Source organism: Oryzias latipes, chromosome 24 (assembly GCF_002234675.1).
Source record: "Oryzias latipes chromosome 24, ASM223467v1".
Classification (NCBI taxonomy): domain Eukaryota; kingdom Metazoa; phylum Chordata; class Actinopteri; order Beloniformes; family Adrianichthyidae; genus Oryzias; species Oryzias latipes.
Window position 1 is genome coordinate 2153236 of NC_019882.2, and position 26212 is coordinate 2179447.

A 26212-nucleotide genomic window follows, 5' to 3' on the forward strand; every position below is an offset into this window, starting at 1 on the left:
GGCCTTCGTGAAGGTTTACTGTCCCGGGATGAATTTCTGTTCCTTTAAATGATGAAGACTGAAAAGAGAAACAGCCCTAAACGTTGTTGTGAAACGTTACTTCTGTCGTTTATTCATTCATGGGTCTTCTGACAGGAAGTTTCCTTCAAGTCCTGTTTAAAAAACTTTAAACTGTTGAGGATTTGAATGTTAAAGGTGTCAACATTGTTCCTTTTTTAAAAAAAAAAAACAACCTAAAAATAAATGAGGGGAACATGTTAACAAGTATTTACAGTCTAAAACTGGCCTCTTTTTTTGTTCTCAGCTCAGCGTCCTATTTTTCTTTCTTTGTTGCGTAACCCAAGACATTTTTGGACGTTGTCTTTTTTTTTTATCCTGTAGACTAAAATATAACCAAACAAAGCCGCTCTTATAGAAACCGACATATTTTTTTACCAACTTGGTTCATGGAACAACAAGGAAGAATATCAACCAAATAGAATAAACGTGTTGAAGATCAACGCTTTAAAGCTCAGAAGGTCGAGGATTGACAAAGATAAAAAATTAAACCTGATGTTTCTTGTGGAGGTTAAAATAACATCCTTTGTTCTGTTTTTTTTGTAAAGAAATAACATTGAATCATCATTATGAAATGGAGCAGAGAGAAAAAGCTGGAGTTGATTTGTGCAAATGTCTTTTTTTTTGTTCCGTCAAGTCACTTCTGTCACGGTGCTAACACGATTCTTTTTGGGGTTCTCAGGTTTGCCAGGGTTCTCCAGCATGTTCGGCAAGAAGAAGAAACGGCTGGAGATCTCAGCTCCGTCGAACTTCGAGCACCGTGTCCACACGGGCTTCGACCCGCGGGAGCAGAAGTTCACCGGACTGCCGCAGCAATGGCAGAGCCTGCTGGCGGACACTGCCAACCGGCCCAAACCCATGGTGGACCCCTCCTACATCACCCCCATCCAGCTGGCGCCCATGAAGGTAGGGAGGGAGTGAAGAGCACGAACCAGTGGTCATTCCTGAATCATGGTTTGGTTTCGTCTTCACCCGGTGGGTGTGCATGTTTTCACCCGTGTTCATGAGGGAAGCAGTGGGTAAAATGGTTTCACCTTTGTAGGAAAACGCAAGAGAATGTGTGGGTTCCACCCATCCGTCCATTTTCTAAGTTTGCTATATTCCTATTTGGAGCCTCTCCGCCTGCTGAGGGGAGGAGGCGGGGCTTCCCCTTGCTTTCTGACAAACATCTCACATTTCCTACCGACCAAAGAGGAAAAAAGAGGCTTTTTAACAGTAGAGCATCATTCGCATCATCGCAAAAAAAGCACAATCCACTAGACGAAGATTCCTCGAGTGTTTTTTTCTTAGAAACAAAAAGGGGGTGTGGCCATCAACATTGGGGGTTCATGCGTTCACTGCTTCTACCTTGATGACTTTATCTGAGAACTGGAGTGAGTGAGTGTGACACCACCCACAGAAATGGTTCAGTTGTCATTTTTAATGTTGGTGCCAAATGGTGTCAGTAAGCAGTGATTGGTCTGAGGTTGTTTGAAGGCCACACCCTACCACCTGTTTTTATTGAGGCATCTGATTGGTCAGTTTAGAACTTGAATAATCAGGAACTACAGAAAAAATATCATAAAAAATGAGGATTATCAAGAAAGTTAAGAAAATGTATCAGACTAAGAATGGTCATTCTGTTTATTTCTCTATAGAAGTCTATAGGATTTTCACTAATTGGAGCAAAAGGGGACTTCCTGTTTGGAACGCCAGGGGGGTGGGGCCACTCAGTCCAGTTCTTATATACAGTCAATGGATCTGGAGTTTTAGCTGACCTGGATCAACATATTTTCCCTTTCTACTAAATATAATTTTTACTAAGTTAAATTTTATGCATTTAAATGAGTTGCTTTCAAAATAAGAGTCAAAGTAAAGTTGCGTTGCCCTGTAAAGATGAGGGATTAATCATTCGGTGTTGTTACTGTTTTGGAATTCTTTGTCTTAGGAAACTTGGATAAGAGTTCGCAGTGATCTCTGAATGATTGAGACCTCTGTTTGACTTCCTCAGAGACTCTTTTCTTCCTTAGCCAAGTATTCGATGCTGCTTTTGGGATATTTGGCAAAAGTCCTGCTGGAACCAAAATCTTTTACAAAAAAAACAAACAAACAAATTTTAATGAGCAAAAATGTCTTGACGGGTAAAACTGTTTCGTTGAAGGTGCATCATCGTCTCAGTCTCAGTGAGATGTGTTCTGCTGAGTCATGGTATGCCACATACACACTGGGCACGTTCAGGAACGTGTTAAATGCGGGTTCTTGATTGCACTTTTAGCATATGGCGTTCAAAAATGAACTACCCGATTTTAGTGCAGCCAAGCACAAACTTTAATTATTGATTTCTGATCAATTTTCAAACGATTGATACTTCCGTGAAATGAAAAGGGGATGCCACCCAAACGTCACTACAAAATCCAAGTCAAAGGTCAAAGTTCAACTGGTTTAACTTTCATGCGTTCAACGGTTTTGTTCGTAGAGCCCGAAAACAGACTTAAATACTTGCATAGTGATGCGTGAGCATGAAAGTTTTGAAGGCAGAAGCCTGGAACGTGCACATACACGCATTTCTAGAGACTTTTCATTGGACAGAGTCATTTGAATGCGGCTTTCCGAGCTTTTGCTGTGTATTTGACGAACAGGTAAGAGTTTCTGCTAACGGCTTCTGCATCAAACGTCCCTCCTGTCTCCAACCTTTTCTGTGTTCATGATCTGAACTTCTCACAGTTCATTGTCTCCTCTGTAAGCCTCCTGTGATTGTCTCCTCTTCCATGAGTGTCTCCTCTGATGTGTTGTTGTTCATCGATTCTTCTTAACCCATGAAAACCGGTCTGAATAAACCCTAAATATAGTTTAACATGTCCTTTGTTTTGACCTTGGCACTTAAACGTGTCAAGGGTTCCCTTTGAAAGCGCAACCCACCACTAATTGAGCTGCACCTCTCATAAAAAGAATACATTGAATGCCTTCAGAGGAATCTCCCAGAGTTCCTGCTGACAGGAACCTTCAGCATCGCTGAGAGTTGGTGACGGAACAGCAATATGCCACAGGAGATATCTCTGAAGAGGGGAAAACAAGGAAATAATTCTCTTACTCTCTTCACAGATATCTCCCAAGAAAGTCCGGTCGTCTGAAACGCCGTTTCCCAAAGTACGATTTTTCTCTTTAAGTGCCCCCCCCCCCCTTCCCCTCCCCCATTTTTTTTGTTGTTGCAATGAACGCAGCTGTTTTGCACCTTCATCTCTCCTCGGCTGTCATGCTCTCAGGTGGAAAGGGGGCGTGTCAGCAGAGGAGCACATGACCACATAGGGGCTGCCGAGCCTTTTCTCGGGCCTCATCTCTGTTATGTTGGCATGAGTCTTGATAGAAAAAGGTGATCCTAACTGCACCGGCATGTTCCCTTTGTTTGCTGTGGAGAACCTCCACCTCCACCTCCACCGCTGCTGCTGCTGCTGATGATGATGATGCTAATCCTAACTATGGTAATGATGATAATGAGTGCTGAGATGTGAAACGCATGTTGCCATGACAGCTGATTTTTCTCTGGTCGCAAAAAAAATGTGGGTCATGTCAAGGATTTGCATGTGTATGAAGCGTCCACATCCTTATCTGACCCAAACTGTCTGCCACGTCTGTCCTCTGCATGTTTCTGTGTGAGTGAGGGGTTGTGTGGATGAGCTGCAGTCTTTCTGTAAAAATGTCTGCCCTTCTGGCAAAAAAAAAGGTAAGGGTAACCCAATTCATTAGTCTAATTTTAGCAGCTTGAATGTATGTTTTAGAGACACGGCGGCACAGATCTATGACCTTCCTCTCGCCGGGTCAATACTGCATAAAGTCTGTTCTGACTGATCTACATTTGACTTCATTTGAACCCAGTTGATGAGATAGAGTTGCTGCTTTGAGGGAAAAAGAAAAATGATGTGGCCTGATGGAGAACAAGCTGAAGTCTTGGTGTGAAGGCCGTGTCACACAGACACTATGTCCTCACTGCACATATTACACATATTACAAAATTGGTGATATGTGAACATACACAAGGTGAGAAAATTGTTGTCTATGTGTGAAATTTTCACAGATGTACCACGAATGAACTACGTTAACCCTAGACCCACTAGACAGTGCGCTCAACCTTTTTTCTTCAATGATTTGTGGTCTTCACTGGTGTCCATGGATTACATGAAATCTTTCCACCTCTGTCATGGTAGGGAGAACACGTCAATGGAAGGGTGGGGTCATCTTGACCCCATAGGATAGCACAAGGGTTAAACCCACGGAAGAAGTACGAATAAACTACGCAAAGAACGCGTAAATCAACGTGCGTGATTATTGTGCTGTTTATCTGCGATTCATTAGTGACTCATGCCTCAGTTACGTAATTTAAACGTGACATGTACGTCGTGTTAAAAATTTGTTTGAACAGCTCAAAACATAATTTGCGTAAAGACCCGTCGGCCGAACCCCTCGACGGACAGACAATGACGAATGACGAGCGCAACAAACACATATGAATCACGTTTATCACGCATGTGTCACCAAAGACGGTATTTCACATGTGGAAAATGCACAACATGTAGGTAGTAGCTGTGTGACACGGCCTTAAGGACAGTGTGGAGTGGTATCTGGTGATTTATTTGCTGGTTTTGGGGTTTGGTTTGAGTCTGACAGGGTTTCTGTCATTTCGCAGCCCCTCCCCCAAGCTGAGATGGTTCTATAGAAAAGCTGGCATTGAGGTGCTACTCGTCCTTTTTTCAGGATCGGGTCAGAGACCCATTGACCTTTGCTGTTATGCTGCTGAAAAAGAGGTGTAATATGTGGTTTTCGCAAGTATGGAAGGTCAGAAAAAAGTTTGTTATTTTTAAATCACTAAACGTCAAAAGCTCCGGTTAAATTCACTTACTACTTACTACTTAGTGCTCTAAGAGCCATTTTGTTGGGGTTCCAAAGTCCAGTCCCTACAATATTCCCAGAAAAAAAAATACTGTGCACTGATGCTCTCTAGGTTGGCACATATAGACCACTAGCATTGAATTTGAATGGTTTTATATAAAAAAAAATGTATGTAAATATTTTTTTATTTTTAACTTTGAGTATGTATCATCAGAGCACAGTGATTCTGAACTAGTCTCCAATGAAAATTGTGTTTTTGGTGTTTTTAACATTTTTCTGATGATGGAGGACACGTAAAGAAAATTCAACTCAAAATTTCATGTTTTAATAATTTTTTTCATTCAAATAGCTGAGAACCAGAAGCAGACGTAAATATTCTAGTGGAAAAAGATCGTATTTTTGTTGAGTATATGCTCGGCAGGACACAAACTCCCTGCTCTTAGCTCTCAGCAATAGGGGAGGGGAAAGGGGGCGGGGTTGCTCTGCACCAACAGTTCCACCCACAACTAAGAGGTGAATTGCGATTAAACTCCTGCCACTGCTTTGAAAACAGAACAAAAGATGATCGGAGTGGTACTTTAATGAAGGCAATGCTTTCATTTAGGATTTCCAGAAAAAACTTCTGAATGAAAGTCAGGAACTGTGTGACCCTGATAAAGATAGAACTGAGTTATTTTCAGCGTCTCACCCGTTGCCTGATATCCCTCTCCCTGGGTGCCCTGACACTTGATTGACAGGAGGTTTCCGCTGCTTGGCAGACTCCTCCAGCCCTGTCTCCTCAGTGTTTGTGAGTTTTTGTGCTTCTCAGGTGGGCCAGCTGTACTGGTCCGGCAGACCTTCAGACGATGCACACAATGCGGTGGAAGGTTAAGCCAGTGGATGTCTTAGTCGGCATTTCCGTGAGTCTAACAGACGGATCTGCGTTCGTCCCGCCCTCTGGTGATTGTTTATGTGCAACACTTGTATCCTGCTGCATTAGTGTGGCTTTAAGTCTGGACTCTTCAATCTATCCTCCCTCCAAGCATCGGCTCTGGAAGCAGATGTGAAGTGTACGCTAGCACGGCTAACTGTGGAGCAGGAAAATATTCTTCTAAGTTTAGAATTGAAATAAAAACAAAAGTTTCAGTGCTCATCCAAAATATCTTGCATATCACCATTTAGTTTGGTATGCATTAGATTTTCACAAGAGTGTTGCACCCATTAGCAGCAAAGCATGAGCTATTATTAAAGTCCGACTCGTGTTACACCTTGACAGCTTAGAGTTGCAGACTGGATGAGCAGACAGCCTGCTTTACCGCCAGGAGGGGAGCGTCTGCAAGCGTGTTTGAGTGGACGTCTTTCTGCAAGTTAGCTGGATATTTTTAGCAGCTTGTTGCTCACATCGCTGCAGCTTTGGAGATGATGTTGGATTTGTGTAAATAGTCCAGTAGCTGGAAGAGGAAGAATGAAATAAATCAATTAAAAAAGGAAGGTTTGTATGCCATTAGTTGGTCTGTTGTGTCAAATAGGAAGTAGAGAATTCCTAACCTCCATCGTTTTCAGAGTACACGTCTTTTGCATAGTTTGTGATTTAAAAAAAAGTAACAACCACTGGAAAATACTGTAGGCAAGTTTATCTGTGTTTGTTTTTGACCACAGAAGAAGAAGCGCTCAGTCTCATGATGCGTACACACCGGTGAAGTGATCTGCGTTCAAGAAAGCGCCTTCTTGAACGCGCATTTAATCTACGGTGTTTACCAGTGGCGGTTTTTCCTATGGGCAATGTGGGTGATATCCCAGGGCGCAATCTTGTAGAGGGCGCAGAAGCGGCCAAAAAACAAACATTGTCAGTTTTTTTCGGGGCAATCTTTCTAAACTAAAACGCCCATTCCCACATAAAGTTAATAAAATTTGCGCCAGGACGTTCCTACCATTGTGTCAACTTGCTGTTATGACAATGGTGGGTTTAGGGTGCAGGGCACCGTCCAGTGTTTCGCCCAGGACGGCAAACTTGCCAGGATAGCCTCCAGTGTTCACGTCAGACTGCCTCTTTGAACATGGCTCCATGGCCGTGGTGACGCGTGAACGCAAGAACTTTGAACGTGGAAATCTGAAACGCACACATATGTGCATTCACACAAATGTCTGATTGGAAGTGGTCGCTTGAACAAACGTTTCCGAACTTTGGTTGCTGGGTGGAGTTGATCCAAAGTGACTCAGACAATGAAGAATTCACCAGATTTAGTGATTTGATCTGATATGAAGGGTTTAGTTAAATTGTTAGCATGTTCTTTACTAAAGTAAAGTAATAATAAAGTAATAATCATGTGTTGCGTCAACATACTAGACTTCCTCTGATGTTTAAAGAAGCTAAATAGCATACATTAATAAAGGATGCATATATTCAGTCTATTCTGTTGTTATCATTATTATTATATTAGAAATTCACCTCTGAGCTGTGGACTGTACTGTTGTGGAGCAGCCCCGCCCCCACTTCCCATCCCCCTTGCTGAGAGCTGGGAGCTTGTGGCCCGCCCAGCGTATCTTCTACCATCTTTTTCTAATTGTAGTTTTTCGTCTGCTTCTGACTCACAATTATTTGAATAAAGAAATACTGAGAAATGCAATTTTAAGCTTAATTTTCTTCAAAAACGTCTTTCATCTTCAGCAAAATGCCACAAGAACATGTTAAAAATAGGGTTTTCATCGGAATGGATCTTTAAAGTTGACCAACCTATTTTCTTAAAGAGCTACAAAGTGATTTATTTTTACCAGATTGTTAGGATCAGTGTTGTTTTGTATCATTTTTTTAAGGCTCAACAACATACACAGAATCTGGTAAGCAGCTGCAGACAAACAATCTTCATTCTCAGAATCAAACTTCCAATGACATTATGATGGTTTTCTTTAACCAGGTCATGAAGGAAAAGCTAATATTTGCCAATCCCTCCCTTCCCCTGATGCATTTACATACATCCACCCGTGTAAGGATGTTTAAAGCCTCGCTGCATGGATTTAGGCTTTTCTTTCTTGGCGCTGTACATCTTCTACATGGCCAGAAAGGTTGGGATATTTTTGTGTGATGAACAGCTCGCGCTTGCAGAGCCTGTTATAGCTGCACTGAAAATACCCCAACCTGCACCTCATTTGAAAGCAGAATTCCAGCAGCAGTTTAGGTCATTATGTTGCAGACATTAATCATTTTTATGGATTATTGGGACATAAATAAACAATAAATTTTTATGTTTTGGTCATACATTTATCTAGGCTAAAGTGAAAAAAAGAATGGACCGTCAGGTTAGAAAAAACAGAGGATATTTGCTGGTACTGTAAATGTTAGTGGGTCAGTCAAAGCAGACCCCCCCCCCTCAGCTTGGTTTGGAACTCGGGTTTCAGCCTGGTGGGGTCACTTGACGTGTGAAACGACCGACGGGTTGACACAACCAGCTGAGCTCAGGAGCCATGAAGACTCAGGAGGAATTGGCGTTGAAGCCCCGGGTTCAGACGCTTCATGTGCATTTAGAGGTTTGTGTAGAAGTCTGTCTGCAGGCTACGATGAAGACAGTGCAGCTGTGCTCCCTGCACTTCACTTATTTCTGTTGTTGACACAGACGGCGTCTACTTTTCGATACTTAGATTGCACGACATGAGGAAAACCTGCGATGCGTGACATTAGTGATCAATATTGCGATCACTCATTTTATTTAAATAGGTCAACATAAATGATACTGTGTGTTATCTTGATAGGTGAGAGCTTGTATGTTTGGGAAACAAAGAAGATCGTCTACCTTTTTCTGGGTAACCATTTATCGCGGTTCACACCTTCTTTGTGACGGCCGTGTCACACAGCCACTACATACACTACATTTGCGGATTTTCCACGTATGACATTTTGGTCTTATGTGATACACGCATGATAATATACCCAATTCATACGTGTTTCTTGCATTCTTAATTCGTCGATGTGCGCAGATGTCCGTCGAGAGTTTCGGCCGACGGGTCTTTACATGAATTTGGTTTTGAGCAGTTCAGAATATTTGGCCGGTTAAGAAGTATGCAGTTCATACGTATTTTATGTAGTTTATATTAAATTATGATGTAAATCTTACACAGTTGTGTGTGTGTTTTGCTAGAAGCAAACACACATTTAGGTCTTTCCATGACCATTCCACGCATGTCAACAGGTTCACGCATGAACCACTAATGTATAACTTTTATATCTCCTATACGGCGCAGATATCACGTTAAAATTATGTAATTGACGGACAAACCACTAATAATTTGCACATAAACAGCACAATAATCACGCACGGTTCATGTTCTACATTGATTTATGTGTTCTTTGCAGGGTTTATTCTTATACTTCTTCTGTGGTTTTAACGTGGCTCATTCCTGATACATCTCTAAAAACACAACTTTTCTCACTTTTTCCACCTATATTCACGTAAATTTTTATAAATTACACAAGTTTTTAGATTTGGGCTAAAAACCTCATAAATAAAAGACCAGTGGGAAGGCTTTGAAAATAGATCGGAGGATGATGGGAGTCGGTTTTCAGTGTCTTTGCTGCACGTCTGCATTTAAAACCAGAGCTGCTGCGTTTCAGGGTCACCCAGTCCTTCCTTAACGGGCAGAAAGACAAGGAAGTGGAAGATTTTGGCCTCGGATTTGTTAGACTAATTTGGGAAAGCTTTAGTCCCTGGAAACGTTCCAAATGGTAGATGGTCCAGAAAGAGAATAAAGGAAGTTTAGATAAGTGTGTGGGTTTGGATCAGGTCCATAATCCCAAGTTCTTTTACGAAGTCTTTATTTTGGTGATCACACGATGTTTTTATGATTTACAGATGAATTGCAGCATTTCTTGGTGCAGCAGCTGCTGCTGCATGTGTAGAAACTGTCGTCAACATGCATTTACATTAGGGTTTAGTTGGTTAAAACACTCAACTTGCACTGATTTAGGATCACAAACAGAAATAAACTGCAGGTCAATTGGGTCCTGATGGACGGCTTTCGGTGCAGGTGTGCATCCTCACATGGATGCAGGGAGCATCTGTCTTTCTTGGCTCTGAGTTGGAGTGGATGGCATTCATTTAGACCTCTCAGTCCTTCCTCCTCCTCCTCAAATGCTTCTTTTTTTACTTTGTCTTCTCGCAGCGCCACAATTCACAGTCACACTGCTCTTGAAGGCCTCACAGCTGAAGTCAGCGGGGGAATTTTGGCTTTCGTTGGCGGTTGCCAGGGCGTCTCAAACAATCCTGGCTAACAAGCAATGCTCAGTTACTCGACGTGGGCTTTTTGGAAAGACGTTAAAGCTGTGAATCTTAAACAGAGAAGGATTGTTGCAGACCTAAGATGATGTGTCAGACTTCAAACACAGCCGTGGCTCCCAGTTTTTAGATCAAAAGCTGCAGACCCAAAACAGTAGTGGCAGTCCTGCAGCCCCTGCTGCTCATGCAGATCCTGCAGCTCCTGCAGATCCTGCAGCTCCTGCAGCTCCTGCAGCCCCTACAGCTCCTGCAGCTCCTGCAGATCCTGCAGCTCCTGCAGCTCCTGCAGATCCTGCAGCCCCTACAGCTCCTGCAGATCCTGCAGCTCCTGCAGCTCCTGCAGCCCCTGCAGCCCCTGCAGATCCTGCAGCTCCTGCAGATCCTGCACCCACTGCAGCTCCTGCAGCTCCTGCAGATCCTGCAGCCACTGCAGCTCCTGCAGCTCCTGCAGCTCCTGCAGCTCCTGCAGCTCCTGCAGCCCCTGCAGCTCCTGCAGCCCCTGCAGCTCCAGCAGCCCCTGCAGCTCCTGCAGCTTGTCCTCCTTTACTCCTGGTGTGATGAAGCTCCACGGCTGGGCCTGCACCATCCTCGTGTGGCCAAATCCTCAAACTGCAACCTTTCAGATTAAATCTTAACCTTCATTCGTCTTTGCAACCTTTATTCCACACATTCTGAACTGGACCAGAACCTCCACTGCTAACGTAAAAGTACTTTTACCATCAAATCAAGTAATTTGATATGAATGGATGTGAAGATTATGTTGCATTAATATGATAAAGCTGCACTTGTCTGGTGTAAAACAGATTTTGGCCTGAATATGTAAGAACTGAAATACTTTAAAGGGTTTTAATAAACACATGAGAGTCCAGCGTTGATGCTGTAGCACAAACGGCTCACAATGAATCACTGACTGGCAGTCCTAAAAATGTGTTCTGCATCACAATAACCTAAAGTTTATATTTTGTGTCATATTTTTTTAATAATTAATGGGTCTATAATAAAAATTAAAGTAATTTCCCTCATACGTAGGACGGTTGGATTGATTTTAGATTTAATTATTTAAACAGAAAATCTAAAAATTCTGTTCTGATTTGATGCTCATTTACATGAATAAAAACACAAATAAAAAAGCTTTGCTTATTCCTAAGGAGAATTAAATTTTAAATTTTAATTTTGTAAGATTTTCTGCCCAATTCTTCTCTTGTGGTGGGTTGGTTAACCAGCCTTTTATGTGTAGAACAGAAGTTTGTCCTTCTTTGAAATGTTGCTCAGGCATGTTTCTGTTTTCTCTTTGGCCTTAATTGGAAACATTCTTGTGAAAAATTTTGGGGAAAAAACAAACATCATGAACTTGAGTTATAACTGTAATATAATAAATCATCTTCTTTCGGTAACTTTTGTTGTTGTTTTAAAGTGGTGCATAGATCTAGCCGTCTACAAGTGGGGAATGGGGCGGAGCCTATTTTCTATGTCACAAATACGATATTTTTCAAACGGCTTTTTGTCGTCTGCTGCTGATTCGGAATGATTAGAATGAAGAAATACTCAGAAATGCCGTTTTAATTCCTAATTTTCTTTATTAATGTCTTGGATCCTCAGAAAAAAACAGTAAAAACAGGATTTTCATCGTAGTGGGACTTATAGCCGACTATAGACACAAAGTTTTAGGTGAAAATGTTTAGAGGTTTGTTTTGATCCATCAGACAGGCATCCGTTACATGGAAACCTTCATCTGACCGCAGATCCACACAGCGACGAGATCAAAGCTCACATTTGTGCAAACGGGAAAGAAAAGAAAAAACAAAAATCAGGAGAGTCGTCTAATGAGAAGAAAGTGAGCTGGAGGCCAATAATGAGCTGACAGAAGTCAGATTAACGAGCTCTGCTGGGTAATTAATCTTTGGTGGGCAGCTGTCTGTTCAGCTGTCTCGGAGATGACGAGATGGTGACGGCAGAGCGTCTGATCGATGTCCTGCCTCCGCTCTGCGATCACGGCAGAACTTCTGCTGAGAGAAGGACTAAAAAATCCTGTTTGTGGTCAAGATGGACAGATTTTTAGAAATCCCTAAAGTCTGCGTTTGAATCAGCGTAAAGCTGCAGAGCTTTATAAACGAAACATCTTATCAGAGCAATAGTTTGAATGTATGTTTGCTTTCGTGACTAATCGCGTTGCCGCTCTGCATGCGGCTCCCTGATGAAGAGATTGAAGGCGAGGCTACAGTGGGCCGGGGTCAAAGGTGACTGGGTCACGCTGTTTTCAGCCGCTTACCACAGGCTGCAGCTCTGACAGGAAAAGCAAAAACCACAGATGCCTTCCAAGCATCAGGATGCAACATTTTTCTGACTGATCGCTGCAGAACAATTATTTATTATTAACGAAAACAACAATAGATGATGCAGGAAAGATTATTTTTTATGTCTTCTGTTCAACAACCCAAAGCATTTTAAAAACAACACTTTAAAGAACTCCCCCCCCCCCCCCCCCCCCCCCAAAACATATTCTCAATTAAAAAAAAAACTTCTGTAAAAAGTAATTAAAAAATGTTATTTTGATCAAAAATGAAAAAAAAAGAAGCTTAAAAAATATTAAAAAAAAACCCTAATAAAATGTTTAAAACATAACATTTCTGTCATGATAAAAAAATAACAGCAAATAGGAAAAAAGTAAAGAATTAGAAAACGCAGAAAACCTGGTTTCCAACAGTTCCAACGTGCTAATGTGAGCTGAAGATGACTGACGGCAGTGTAGAACCGACTTTGGACCTGAAACCAAGCCAGAACGTCGGGACGGAGATGTAGCTGTTCTTTGATCCACTTTGGTTTCAGCCGACTGTAGAAATGACCTCCAGATGTGAAGAATAAGCAACCCTGATTTATTAAAAAATCACTTTTTTTGGTGACTTCTTTGACCAAACAGAACATAAATCATCTTTAGTTTCATTCTATTTTGTCTAGGTTTTTGATGGAGGACATATAGACAGAAAATTAAGATTAAAATTGCATTTCTGATTCAAATAAATCAGAAGAGAAGAAAAAAAGACATTTGATCGTATTTGTGGTGCAGAAAGTACACTAGGTGGGCTGCTCCGCTCCATTCTGATAGTATAGTTATGACGGTGACATAAATCCTTGGAAAATTTGATATATTTTATTGGATGTTCCCTAGTTGACATTTTTCCAATAGTTTTGTCTTTGCTTTTTTTGATTTTTCCATCTTTCTTTTATTTATATGCTTCAGATCTTTGTAATAAAACATGAAAAACAGTTTAATATCAATATGAAGCATTTCATTTTCCTCTCTGGATTGTGATTTTTAGATAGTTTCAAGTTTATTTTATATTTGATGAAAGAAATATCTGTTCAAAAAAAAGCTTTGGATGCCAAAAAAACTAGTTTAAAGGTAAATTTTTAAAGCAAATTTGTACAGTATTAAAAAACATTCACAGGGCACCAATTTACTTTAAGGATTCATTCAAATCTTTTTCTATTCTGCTTCTTCGCTTTCGTTTTGTCCTATTTTCTTAAGAAACACTTATAAATTGAATCAGATATTCCTTTTTCTGTTTGTCTTGACTTCTATTTCTACACCAGTTATCATTTTTTCATGTTAACATCAGGTTTTAATCAGTCGATGCCATAATTTTGAAACCATTAAATCCCAATTTTTCCTGTTCAAACCTCAGCGTCTGTAACAGAATCTTTGTCATACTTGATCATTTGATGTTGTACAATGGCCTCCACGCATTTAACGCACTTCAGCCTCCAGCAAGATGACATGATGGGTATTAGCTGCTGTAAGTAACAGGCAGCAGGGTAGCCGGAGGAAACGGGTCAGCTCAAAGCCTATTAATCATGGAAATGCTCCCAAATCCACTCCTTGAATAATCCCTCTCATATTTGCAGAGGCCTCCTTCGTGGTTCGGTTAATTCCATGTCAAGAATCTGCACAGACTCCTTGCTCCCCCCACTTCCCGCTCAACATTACAGGTGGGTCGGCGTGCCGGCTCACATGCTGATCAGAAATGGCGTTCGGCTGTCTTTTTGAGGTTGGGATTACGTGATAGAATTGATAGCTGAGATTGTAGATTATGTGTGTAGATGGGGCTCATTACTAGCAGCCTCTATGGAGCTTCTAGCTCTATTATGGATATCTACATCTTTTTTGTTTCCTTTTTCTGTAAAAAAAGGATGCATTTTCACCCTTTAAGTACCAATGACGACCAGCAGAGGGCAGCAAACACAAACTATTATTTTCCTGGGATCCAACACATTTGGGTTTTTAAAAATTTAGCAAAGAAATAGTGGAACAATAACATATGTGATTTTATGAGGATGAAAAAAAATGCTCTTTTCGTTCCCGTGAGAAACATAAGCGCTGCTCGACTCGACTGTTGTGCAGCACTGATGAGGTCAGCAGAGGAGGCGGACATGAAGGCATGAAGGTGACCAGGGCGTTGAACTTGAAGCAACACGAGGTCAACTCTATGGGGTCAAATCAGGATCCGCTTAAAGTGAATGAAAAACCGGAATATAATTTTGAAAGGAAAAAAAACCCATTAACAATGGTTTTAAACTCAAAATTAAACACTTTAACCTTGAAGGAAATATTGAAAATTCAAAAATTAAAATTTGAATTTTGAAAAAAACTTGAAAGACATTTTGAAAATTTGTAAAAAAATAAATAAAAAATAAAAAAACGGTGACTTTGAAAGTTAAAAAAACAAACAAACTATAAACCTCTGAGATTCAGACTCACAAAAAAACCTTCAAAAACCCAGTGTACACGTGTAGCAAAGTGCACAAAATAAATGCATATTAATGCCATCTGTTGCAGATTTCAGCAGTACTCAATGGGTTTTGGTTACCATGGTGACATGGTGGTTTCTGATTAAATGAATGCAGATTTGCTGGTCATATAATAAAGAGAATCACATGATTTGATTTAAATAATATACTTGTAATTATGTCACTTTAACTAATTAATTAATTCAAATTTTTCTACATTCTTGCACAAAACCTTTATTATGGCCTAAATTGATTGTACTTTCATTAATGTTTTTATAAAGAGTCTCCAGTAGAGGGCGCTAGAGTATAAATTTGTTATTCTTTTTTTAATTATCATGCTATCATCCTTTTTATTTCATTTCAACTCATCTAAAATTTCAAACGCTCTTGTTTTGTGTTTGCTGCAGCATTTGATCATCCTGTGATGGAGTTTTGTATTTTGCTTTTGGGCCCTCATCCTCTCCGTCAGACAGCAGCGACAGGCTTTGGTCACTGATGCAGAGATGCAGAGATGCTGAGGATGAGTGGAGGTGTTCAGAAATCCCGGTGGGAGCCAGTTTGCTGCAGAGCGAGTCCAGGCTCTAAGAGTTTCCATCAGAAATGTTCCTGAACCTGCTTCTGTTCATGTCAGCAAACAAAGCAGAGGAGGAGCTGGAGGTGGATGTAGTGAGTGGGCGATGCGCTCGGCGAGTTTTGGTGAAGAGGAGAGGTGGTGGTGGAGGTGATAGGTGATGCTGAAAGGCAGCTCCTGACCTTTAATGAGCAGAAACCTGCATTTTGTGTCGTCCCTTACTAATTGCACATTTTCTAAGCTGATTGTAAGCTGGTTTTGCTTTTGAATAAACTAAAAAAAGAATTCCTGCATTCTCAGAAATCCTTGGCTGGAAGTCTGTTTAGCCTCCTGGGATTTGTTTGGTTTATTTTGTAAGTGCAGTATGTGTTTACTCGCCACTGACAGGCTTCACATGGCTTTGTTTTGTTGTTTTGCAGCAACAATTTCAGTGAATAAAAAGGCCTTTAGGGTTTTATCATTATGCAAAAAAAAAAAACTTTCCAAATCTGTTAAAAATGATTTTCATCCATATAATCAAGAATAACCATTATTTGTGCAGTTACAGAACAACACAAAATCAAAACCAAAAACTTACATTTGCATTGCATGCATTCGTTTTATTTGCCATTGTGGGAATTTAGAATCAAAGTTACAGCAAATAAAACGGGATGCAGGAATGCGTCCTCTTCTTCTGTGCTGGAAGTGTAACAAATGCGTTGTTGACTTAATAAACGGCAGTGCAAGCCCTGCAGATTTTATTTTTTTATGAATGCATGTTTATAAGGACCTAAGAGGTAAAACACACCTTTCCAGATAAGAAGTGCAGATTTCTTCAGATCAAAGGTTCACCTTCCGGTCTGCATTTTTGTAAAATAGCACCAAACGTTTCCTCAGCTGCTGCATCGTTTTTATCTTGAACTGTAGAAACCTGCTTCACATAAAAAACGCTGCAGTGCAGAGGAGCCACGCAGCAGAGGTATAGTGAGGAGTTGCTCCGCCTCCTCCTTCAGCTGTCCCGGGACCCCGCTGGACGGTGAAGCGCATCCTCCAAACCAGGGTTCCTGCGAGGAGTCACAGGAAGGGCGAGCTCATTAATTATCTCTGCCTCCTCTTCCTCCCTGCATCAAACCCTCCCTTCATTACCAGCAAGGTTAATCCCCCCCTTATCTCTCAATGAGCCTCGTTTTTCATGGCTCCCATTCTACGTCACTCCCTTCCCCGTTCTCATCCCCTGCTCCTTTCCTCTTTCACTGCAGCCTCCTCTCACTTTCCTCTTTCACTCTTCTCCTTTCAGTTTCTTTCTTCTGCTTCCTCTTTCCTTTCTTTTCCTTCTCTGTCCTATTGTCCTTTCCTCTTTAGCCTTTCTTTCTTTTTCATTCCTTTCCTCCCCTATTTACCTTTCCTGATTTCCTTTCCTTCCTACTTTTCCTCTTTCTTTTCTTTTTTCCCTTCCCCCTCCTTTCTTCCTTTCCTTTCCTTTCAACCAGTCCTTTTCTTTCTTTTCTTTCCCCCACTCTCCTCTCCTCTTTTCCTTTCCTTTCCTTCAGCAGCGGTGAGTGGAGGGAGTAGATCTGTTACAGTTTATCACTGAAGGACAGGCCAGCGGCGCTCGCTGGTGAAATATGGCTGCTGTCATGGCGGCCTCCAAACGCGACCCGTCCACGAGGCCCGCGGCGCTGTAAAGACGGGGGAGGAGGGCAGAGCGAAGCGGGGAAGAGTGCGTGGAAGGCAATATCAGGTCTCTAATTCACATTAAAGTGTAAGATTACCAGGCTGGATGCTGACGGTTTGACAGAGACTTGGTGCATCATTAACCCCCCCCCCCCCCCTCCCCCCGTCACCTCTTGGTTTCATCCATTCTGGATTCTGGACTCTGAATCTGCTGTTCCATCGAGCTTCATGAACTCTTTTATGAATCATGAATATGGTTCAGGTGACACCGGCCCCTCCTGCTCCTGGTTCCTGATTGGATCAGGCCGGATTAACTGGAGTTCAGATGGTTTCACAGGATATTTGATCACCTGGTGACGCAACAGGAATTCATCGACTTTTAGTTATTTACATATTTAAAAAACAAGCATAAGAAACAAATCCATGAGAAGAAATATTTTTCTTGATGTGAGCTCAGTTCTCCTGAAAGTCTGTCCTCAGAGCTATAGGTTTCCATTTGGTGACTAGTTTTAAGAACGACCCGTTCAGATGCTTCTCTCTGCTTCAGTTCATGTTGTTTTTCATTGGAAATGATGTCCTCATAAAAATTTTTTTTTAAAAGGTTTATAATATGTTATAAGGGATGAAATGCCAGTGGAACTTGTAGAATTTGTCCTGGTAAGACTTCTGAAAATAATAATAGGTTAAAGAAAGAAAAAGATCAAAGTAATAAATAGAAAAACTCTAAACACTTATATTAAGTTTGCTTCATCAAATAAAAAAAATGATGTCTTAAAGTAAGTATTGTTAAAAAAATAGCTTTTATTTGATCTTCAAGAAGGTTTATTTATACACTTTCCCCTCAAAATTTATACTGATTTAGGTGATACAACGTTCCAAATATCTGTATTACTGGACTAAAAATCCTCTTAAAGCCAGACTAGAGTAAAACGTACAAAGATAAATTCCATTTTTTTTTTGCTTATATTTTCTTTTCTTTCCTTTTGAAGCAATAAATAAATAAAATACAAGATATTTTTTCCTAGTTTCAAGTGAGAAATCTGCTAAAAGAACTGGTAGAATTTGTGTTATTGAGATGATTATTGATGTCCTGCTCTTTTAAAACTAAATTTAACCAAGAAATTAGCATAAATACTTGTATTCTTCTGCTAATCGAAATTAGCAGACATTTTTGTAGTACAACAGTCCAACTGTTTCTCGACTATAATCATCTTAACGGAGACTAGTTATACGTTTTAAGATGAATTTGTCTTTGAAATAAGATATAATCGTTATGAGTCAGATAAAATGTTCCAGGTTTCTCTAAATCAAACAAGTCTTTTATTTTAAACAAGACCACTCAATATTCATAAATAAAACTTGTGCTAACTTAAAAGAGGATGTTTCAAGATCAATGGATCAACATGAAATCCTGAATTTCTTGTCTTAATTCAGCTCATAACATATTCCTAAAGAATTAAGTTCGTTTTTTTCCGTTGTATCAAAGGGAGTAAAATATTATTTACACCAGAAAAGAGTTTTTCCTGGAAAAGAAATGATGACAAGGGATAAAAGAAGTAATGTAAGTACACAAATATAGTATTTATCATTTTTAAATATTAAATATTGACTTTTATTCAGAAGTTTGGTCTTTCGTGTTAATTTTTCTAACATTTCCATCATGGTTTAGTGTCCAAGAGATCTGGATGTGTTTAAGTCTGACGTACGGAGCAGAAGTGATGCAGTCTGCAGTGACAGCATCCCTGTGCCAGCATTATTACAGTTTATCCCAGGTGTCTCAGCACATGTGACAGACAAACTGACCAGGATGAAGAGCGGGTGACAGTTTTCTTTTTTTATTATTGGGAGAGGAAGCTGCTGATGTGACACTTTTGGTTTGAGAGGAAGATTTATGCAGCGAACAAAGACAAGAAGAGGTTTTGTGAAGCGTGGAGTACAGAGAAGAGGCGGATGAGGTACATGTTAGTAAAAACATAAAGAACTTGTGGATTTGTTTGATCTGCCCAAAAAGCTGATGATGTAAACTGATCTCTGGCCTTTGGCAGGGTTGCCTCCTTTTTTTTATTGCATTCTAAAGATTTGTGCATCATTTTCGTGCATAATATTCTTTGTAGTTCTTGCTGCACAAACGCCAGGAATGCAACCTCCCCCCTCCACGACTCACGACACAGTAAAGAGCTTAAAAAGGTAGGAGGGGATCAGTGGCACCCCTCATGTGTAAGCTGCCTCCATGTGTGTGTGCATGTTGGTGCAGTTGTGCGTCTGAGGGATGAAAGCTAACATCGTGGTTATTAATGCATCCTGCTGAAAAGGAAGTTAATCTGCTGTGAAGGAAGTGGGGGAGGGATTAGTTTGGTCAGTTCACGACTTGTTGGTGATGCTTGATGACAAACGTTTACTGCAAATGTGTTTGTGGAGTCGCGACGGCCTTCCCTTCAGTCCTTCCGTCTTGACCGTTAACTCTGTTCCTTCCACCCGCAGACCATCGTTCGGGGGAACCGGCCGCCCAAAGATGCATCCATCAACGGCCTGCTGGAGGAGTTCGACAACATCTCGGTGACGCGCTCCAACTCCCTGCGGAAGGAGAGTCCGCCCGGCCTCCACCAGGCTGGAATTGGCTCCAAGCCCCTGGGAGGGGGTCATCCCCCCGCTCCCGAGGAGAATGGATTCAACCACTACTACTCCCGCTACTCATGTGACCTGGACACGTCCAGCAGGGACTTTTTACTGGATCCCGGGAAGCCCAGCTTCTCCATCGACGGGGACTGGGCTGTTGGGAGGCACTATCGATTCACCAAGCAGAATGGCCACTCGCATCTCATCCGTAGCCCCTTCTACCCGGACGCCATGCCTCAGAAGTCAGACTATGGCAAGCTCCCCCCAGACTACCACACCTACCTGGAGAGCAAAGGGCGCTCCGCCGACGAGGTGGCCTCCACGGTGGGGAGCGGAGTGGGCTCCAGTGGGTACTACCGCGCTTCGGTGGGGGGCTCGTCCAGCCAGGACTACCGGGACACGTCAGTGGGCACGCCGTCCCGCGCCTCCCTCCACAGCGAGCAGATCACCTACCCAGACAGCGAGTGGAGCTACGGCGGCCTGCGGGACGAATACGACAAGCGGCCCAAGAGTTCCTACGTGACCCAGACCAGTCCCACGCCAGCCATCCGACAGAGGTCGCGCTCAGGATCCGGCCTGCAGGAGCAAATGGTCCCCTATGTGGCCGGGGGCCCTTTCAAGAACCCCCCCCAGGCTCATTCATACAGCTCCTACACCTACCCCCGCCTCTCTGAGAGTCTGGCTAACGCTCAGGCCGCAGCCAAGGTAAGCAGCCGAATCTGCAGAGGATTCCTGAAATGAGGGTTCATCTTTACGACTGAAAATTCCCCAAACTGATGAAATTACAGCAAATCATCCTTTGTATGGCTGCAGCTTCTTCCAAAGCTTCTCTTTTACTTTCTGCAGCTCCTTCCAAACCCTCCTAGACACATTTTTCTTTTCTTCCTGTAAGATAGATGGTGTCACTTTTAATCTCCTCTTCCCTAATGAAAGCGGGCGCCGCCTGCAGAAGAATCACCCGTCCCCAGCAGCTACTGTCTCTGCGCTTCGATCAATAAAGACTCGGCCTGGACATTAATTAGAAAACTTTAAATGGCAGTGCAAGTAAAGAAAAGGGGTGGGAGGTCTTGACAAGCAAAAGAAAAGTAGAAAATGAAATTTCCTGTAGAGGCGTTTGATATCTGGAACAAGAAAACCAACCTTTATTCTGATTGGAAAGAATGAAAAAAAATCCCATTTTGTATTTTTTTGTAAACAAGGCAACAATTTTGACATGAAATAAAAACAAATGTGAATAAATCCAATAAAAGTTAAGAGTTGCATTTTAGATTTGGCACAAAAAAGTCCAACTTTACCCGAAAATAACAGCATATCCACGTATGACTAGGGCTGAAGTAATATCACTGCAAAAAGAAGTAGCTAAAAACAGGAAAAGGAAACTAATCTTGAGAAAAAAATCCCTAGGAAGTAGAAAAATGATCTGCCCATTTTACTTTAATAGAACTCTAAAAACAAGGAGGAGTGTGAAAAAAGCAAAATATAACCTAAAAAATGTAACTGTTAGATATAAATACTTCAAATGTAATGTTCCACAGCCCAATAAGCTGGTTTTTTTTGAGTTTCATGAACCTAATTGTAGTTTATTTTGATTACAGTGAGAAAATACTAGTGTGAAAAGTGGAAATGACTCCACAAAATCTTGGTCCATCTTCAAAAAATCCTCATTAAATCTAAAACTACAACTTATTCTTTGAACATAAATCTACATTTTCGTTTTTTAAGTTATGACGATAAATGCCATTACAATTTGTTGAACTTTAAAAACAACATTTTTGACCAAAGGTTGCAGTGAAATCTGAGGTTTTTTTGAGACGTAATTAAGTATTTCTATGGTCCAGAGCTTTAATCCTAATTTCCGTATTTTTAGATTTTAATAAGACAAAAATTCTGTGATTTTGAGAAAAGTTTGGAAAGGTGAAGATCAAAGATAAAACCTGGTTAAATATCTCGAATGTCTAAAAGCAAAGTTTAGTTTAGTTAAGTGTAGTTGAGCCGAAATTGCTATGATATATAAAGGCAGAAACTAAAATTCTTGATAAAATATTTGTTGTAGCTATATGTTTCCCATAATTCTTATAGGCTTCATATGTTTTTGTGCGTGTCATAAAGTATTTAGTTGCAATAGCTTCTTTGCAAAACACCAAATAATTATTTGTGTCTAGTCTCTAGTTTAATTATCTTACTACACTTGATATAAAACAATACTAACTGATAGAAACATCTTAGGAAGATGTTATGACTTAAAAGACAAGAAATCTTGAAAATCTGGAGTTGTTTGATCCTGAAAACATCTTATCTTAAGTCGTCCCTCTAATTAAATCATTATTTTAACTTGTCACATTCATAAATGTATCTCAAAATGCATAATTCTACTCTTATTTTATTGGTCTAGAAATAATTTCAACAATTCACACTTGGTTGAAAACAGGATTTTTCCATCTACCAGAGTAATAGACCTAAATATGAATGTCTATAGATAATTTCATGATTACATTTTGGCTTACACTGCAAAAAAATAAAATCTACCCAGGTAATTTTGTCTAGTTTCTGGTTTAAATATCTTATTACACTTCATTTAAAACATAACTAACTTACAAGTAACTTTTCCATGAGATGTAATGACCTACTTTAAAACTATAGATCTTGCTGTGTCTTTTGATCATGAAAAGATTGTGTTTTAAGCAAAAGTTCTGATAAAGAAATTTTGTTTTTATATGTCATATAATATTATAAAAGTTTATTTGTGAATGGGGGGTGCACTTTTTTCAAGAAACAAACTAGCTTTGATTTAACTCAGAACAGAAATTAGTTTTTGTAAATACACAAACATTCACATTTAATTTTTTAAAGTGTAACTCTATTAATCATAATTTAGAAAAAAGATAGATGGACTGTTTTACCACCCAAAATATAATATATTTGAGAAGGAAATGTTTTGATATACCAAATTTAAAGATAGATTTTTTGAGCAAAAACACTGATTTTAGGACATATTTACAATTCCCAGAGCCATTTACCTAAATATGAGTATTTGTAGCTAATTTTAAGATTTAGTTTCATTTTTAAAAGGCAGAAAATTCCAACTTATTTAAAGAAATTCTGCTTGTTGCATTGGCAGATTTTTCCACTTGTTTAACTTGTTTTGAAAAGAAATCTTTTTTCAGTGTAAAAGTTGAGAACTTATTTTGGGAAATCTTACCAAGACAGGTTAAACTAGTTCTAATGGCAGATTTTCTTTCACTTATATTAAGAAAAAACATTTTTTTACATATTTTTTACCTTCTTTTGAGAAGCACATTTTTTACTTTTCAAGAAAAAAAGTCTTTAAATAACCAAAAAATCTGCCAAGGAGGTAAGAAAAATGGTCTCACTAGGAACTAGGAAAACATTCTATTCACTAAGATACGTTTTCTTAAACTTTTGTTTTGGACAAACTGCACTAAAAGATTATTTGTCTTGCCAGACAGAACAAACAGATCACTTTTATTGAAACAAGGGTCTTTTTAGCCTTCTTAAAATTCTGTTTGGCTTCCCTTACACCATTTTGTAATTATTTATCTTTTAAAAATGTGAATCAAGAGCGCTTGGGTCCAGTTCGTCGTCATGGAGCTGCTGTGTTGCTGCTGAGCTGCAGTGGAGAAAGAAAAAAAAAGAGAAATATGGATCTGAGCTGACAAAAACTGAAAATGTCATTGTGATATTGTCCGTGTAATTTAACAGTTTGTTCCCTGTGGGAGTTCCTCTCTGTGTTTTTACTACACTAATATTTTTACCTGAAAGAAGCACATTTTCCGCACCGAGGTGGTCGATGAGAGTAGGAGCAGCGGCGGCAGCGGCGGCGGCGGCGGCGGCGGGGTCACTCTAAGTCATCGTGTGTAGTTTATACATCTTCCTTCAAAGGCGTCATGGCCTCATTAAGCCCATTACACAGGACCATTTCACAGCTCTCTTCCCTCTGCACAGCCGGTCCGGCCTCTGAAAGGCAAACGCGGTTTGCTGATGTAGATCCCAGGGGGGCCTCCGCGAAAAGCCATTTAACCTGCATGCTTCAGTAAATAGCCACTCAGGAAAAAAACAGCCAGAGTGCAAGAATAGCAGAAAAATGATGCTGGATTGTTCTCCCCGTTTTTGTTTATCACTGTAGCGTCACGTGATGCACAACCTGTGATCTGAAAATGAAGCAGGGCGGCTTCCCCGAGCCCCCTCCCTCCTCTGAAAGTGAGGAGTCCTCAGCTGTTGTTTGGAGCTTGTGGGGGGTGTCACTTCAGACGCCACGCTTTCTCAGCCGCACACAAAAGACCCCCTCCTCCTCTCCCGCTTCCTCGCCGCCTCTATGGCGAGCTCAGTGTCGCTGCTCTCTGTGACAAATTGATGTTGCGGCACTTTTCCTTTCTGCAGCCTTAGCATAAAACCGGCCCGACGATGTTCCATCCCGGAATTCAATTTCACAGTTGAGTTAGGTTGTTGATTACCCTGCCAAACTCAGATTAATGCGCGTTTAACCAACATGGATCAGGAGACCCTCGGCTGACAGCCAGTATGCCGCGTTGGCCAACAGTGGCGGCGGAAGGGAGGTTAGGGGGTGGGTTCCCAGCAAGCCCCCCCCTCCCTTCACATCCACCTGCCTCAGAGTGATTGATTAAAGGAGTCCACATCATGTAATTACACATCATCCCAGCACATCAGTGCTCCTCCTTCTCCTCCTCCTCCTCCTCCTCTTCCTCTTCCAGCTCTGTCTCTACAGGGAGGACGAAGACACAGAAACCAAAAGGGGGGAGATTTTATTTATGCGCTCCGTCTGAATTGAATTTTATTACAAATGAAATCCTACTGCTCGTTCTGAGGGGGCTTGGTCGTAAAGTTTATCCTTGATTTTGCATTCATGTGTACAGCGTGAAGCCTGCCTTCCTCCTCAGACGTGCCCGAATGCGCTTTGAACTCCGGATGATGGACGAGGCGGCCGGGGAGCATTTCAGGCCTCTGAGGATGAAGTATGATGGCTGTCCCTGTAAAACTGTCCAAGGCCGTTGTACCTTTACACGCAGTGTTTGATCAAGCTCCTGCGTTCCGACACCCAACATGATAACACCCTAACCATAAGTCATCAGTAAAACCCCTAAACCTGCTGGGGTCCTCAGTCTCAGCTCCTTTCTCCTGCCTGGACCTCCACCCTGATGGATGCACTGACGCTCTGAATCTATGCAATGGTTCCTTAGAAAACAAGTCTGAAGAGAGTTTATTTAGGAATTGTTGAAGAACAAATGTTGTTAAAGGCCTACGCTGATAAGAAATGTACTCATGATAGAGGAGATATAATGAGAAAATTAAACTTTAAATTCAATTTCTGAGTATTTCTTTATTAAAAATCGCTGTGAAAAAATCATGTTTAGGCTCTACCGTCTAGTGTTTTCAGAAATAAACTCGACAGCCACCTAGCTGGGGTTGAAGTTCTCTTTCTTTCCTTTTCAGGGCGACTACGAGCGACCGCCTCGCAGCGACATTCCTCCGGTTGTAGGCGTTGACGCCGGCCCCCGAGGGCCTCTTAAGCTACCTCAGAGCCATGCCAAACCGCCTGGTTATCCCCCGGCACACCTACCATACCCCCCTGTCTTTCACCATTACAAACCCTCTCCGTACCATCACCCCCCCTCCCAGCCCAGCCCACCGTACACCCCTCAGGTGAGTCATGAAGGTGACCTGCCGTGGATTGTATTGAAGTGTTTGCCTTTACCCTCATGGGTTTTATTAACCTCGTGTTCACACAGGGTGCCTACTCCCAGCCGTCGTCCCCCTACATTCTCCCGGGGGCTTATCCCCCGCCCTCATGGGGCTCCAGTTCAGACACTCAACCCTCCAGAGTCTCTCATGAGCAGTTCAGAGCTGCCCTCCAGCTGGTGGTCAACCCAGGTGAGACGCTGCGCCCAGAAACGGCGGCACCTCCAGATTCTGTGTCTTTCCTTTCACGCTCCGTTTGGGACTAGGTGACCCCCGGGAATACCTGGACAACTTCATCAAGATTGGCGAGGGCTCCACGGGTATCGTGTGCATCGCCAGCGAGAAGCACAGCGGCAAGCAGGTGGCGGTGAAGAAGATGGACCTGAGGAAGCAGCAGAGGAGGGAGCTGCTCTTTAATGAGGTGAGTCCAGCTCTCCCTGCAGACAGATTGCCTTTCTCTGGCTCTGGGTCTGGCACTAATCGAACAACGGTTCATGTTTTTGTGAGATTCCTGCTCCACAAACACTGAAAAGCATCAGAGCTGCTTGAGGTTTGAATGTCATCGCATGGAATAAAAATGAACCTTTCATTTCCTGACATGTTCATTGAACCACTAACACTTTTCTGCATCTGTAATTGCATTCATGTACTAAATTTAACAAGTGATCAAACTGAAACCCAAAGGCAACAAATGCATCCAGCGCTG

At 41.4% G+C, this 26212-nt stretch overlaps 1 protein-coding gene and 1 long non-coding RNA gene across 7 annotated transcripts in view; both read left to right on the top strand.

Annotated features, from left to right (window-relative positions):
• pak5 (p21 (RAC1) activated kinase 5) overlaps positions 1-26212 on the top strand; it is a 61283-nt gene that overhangs the window by 27138 nt on the left and 7933 nt on the right. For 3 of the 6 annotated variants that reach the window (XM_023953076.1, XM_011491419.3, XM_020714682.2), the window contains exons 2-7: positions 740-963; positions 3139-3183; positions 19657-20496; positions 25261-25470; positions 25557-25698; positions 25773-25927. In XM_023953076.1, the coding sequence (XP_023808844.1) occupies positions 760-963; positions 3139-3183; positions 19657-20496; positions 25261-25470; positions 25557-25698; positions 25773-25927 (1596 nt within the window). In that variant the 5' untranslated portion in view covers positions 740-759. Of the gene's footprint in view, positions 1-739; positions 964-3138; positions 3184-8314; positions 8425-19656; positions 20497-25260; positions 25471-25556; positions 25699-25772; positions 25928-26212 lie in introns of those variants that run through there. The other 3 variants (XM_023953077.1, XM_020714683.2, XM_023953078.1) reach the window with 2 other exon arrangements.
• Positions 12753-16000, top strand: LOC105357135. Its single transcript, XR_911162.2, has 2 exons — positions 12753-14153; positions 15359-16000. It is a non-coding gene; the product is annotated as an uncharacterized LOC105357135 (long non-coding RNA).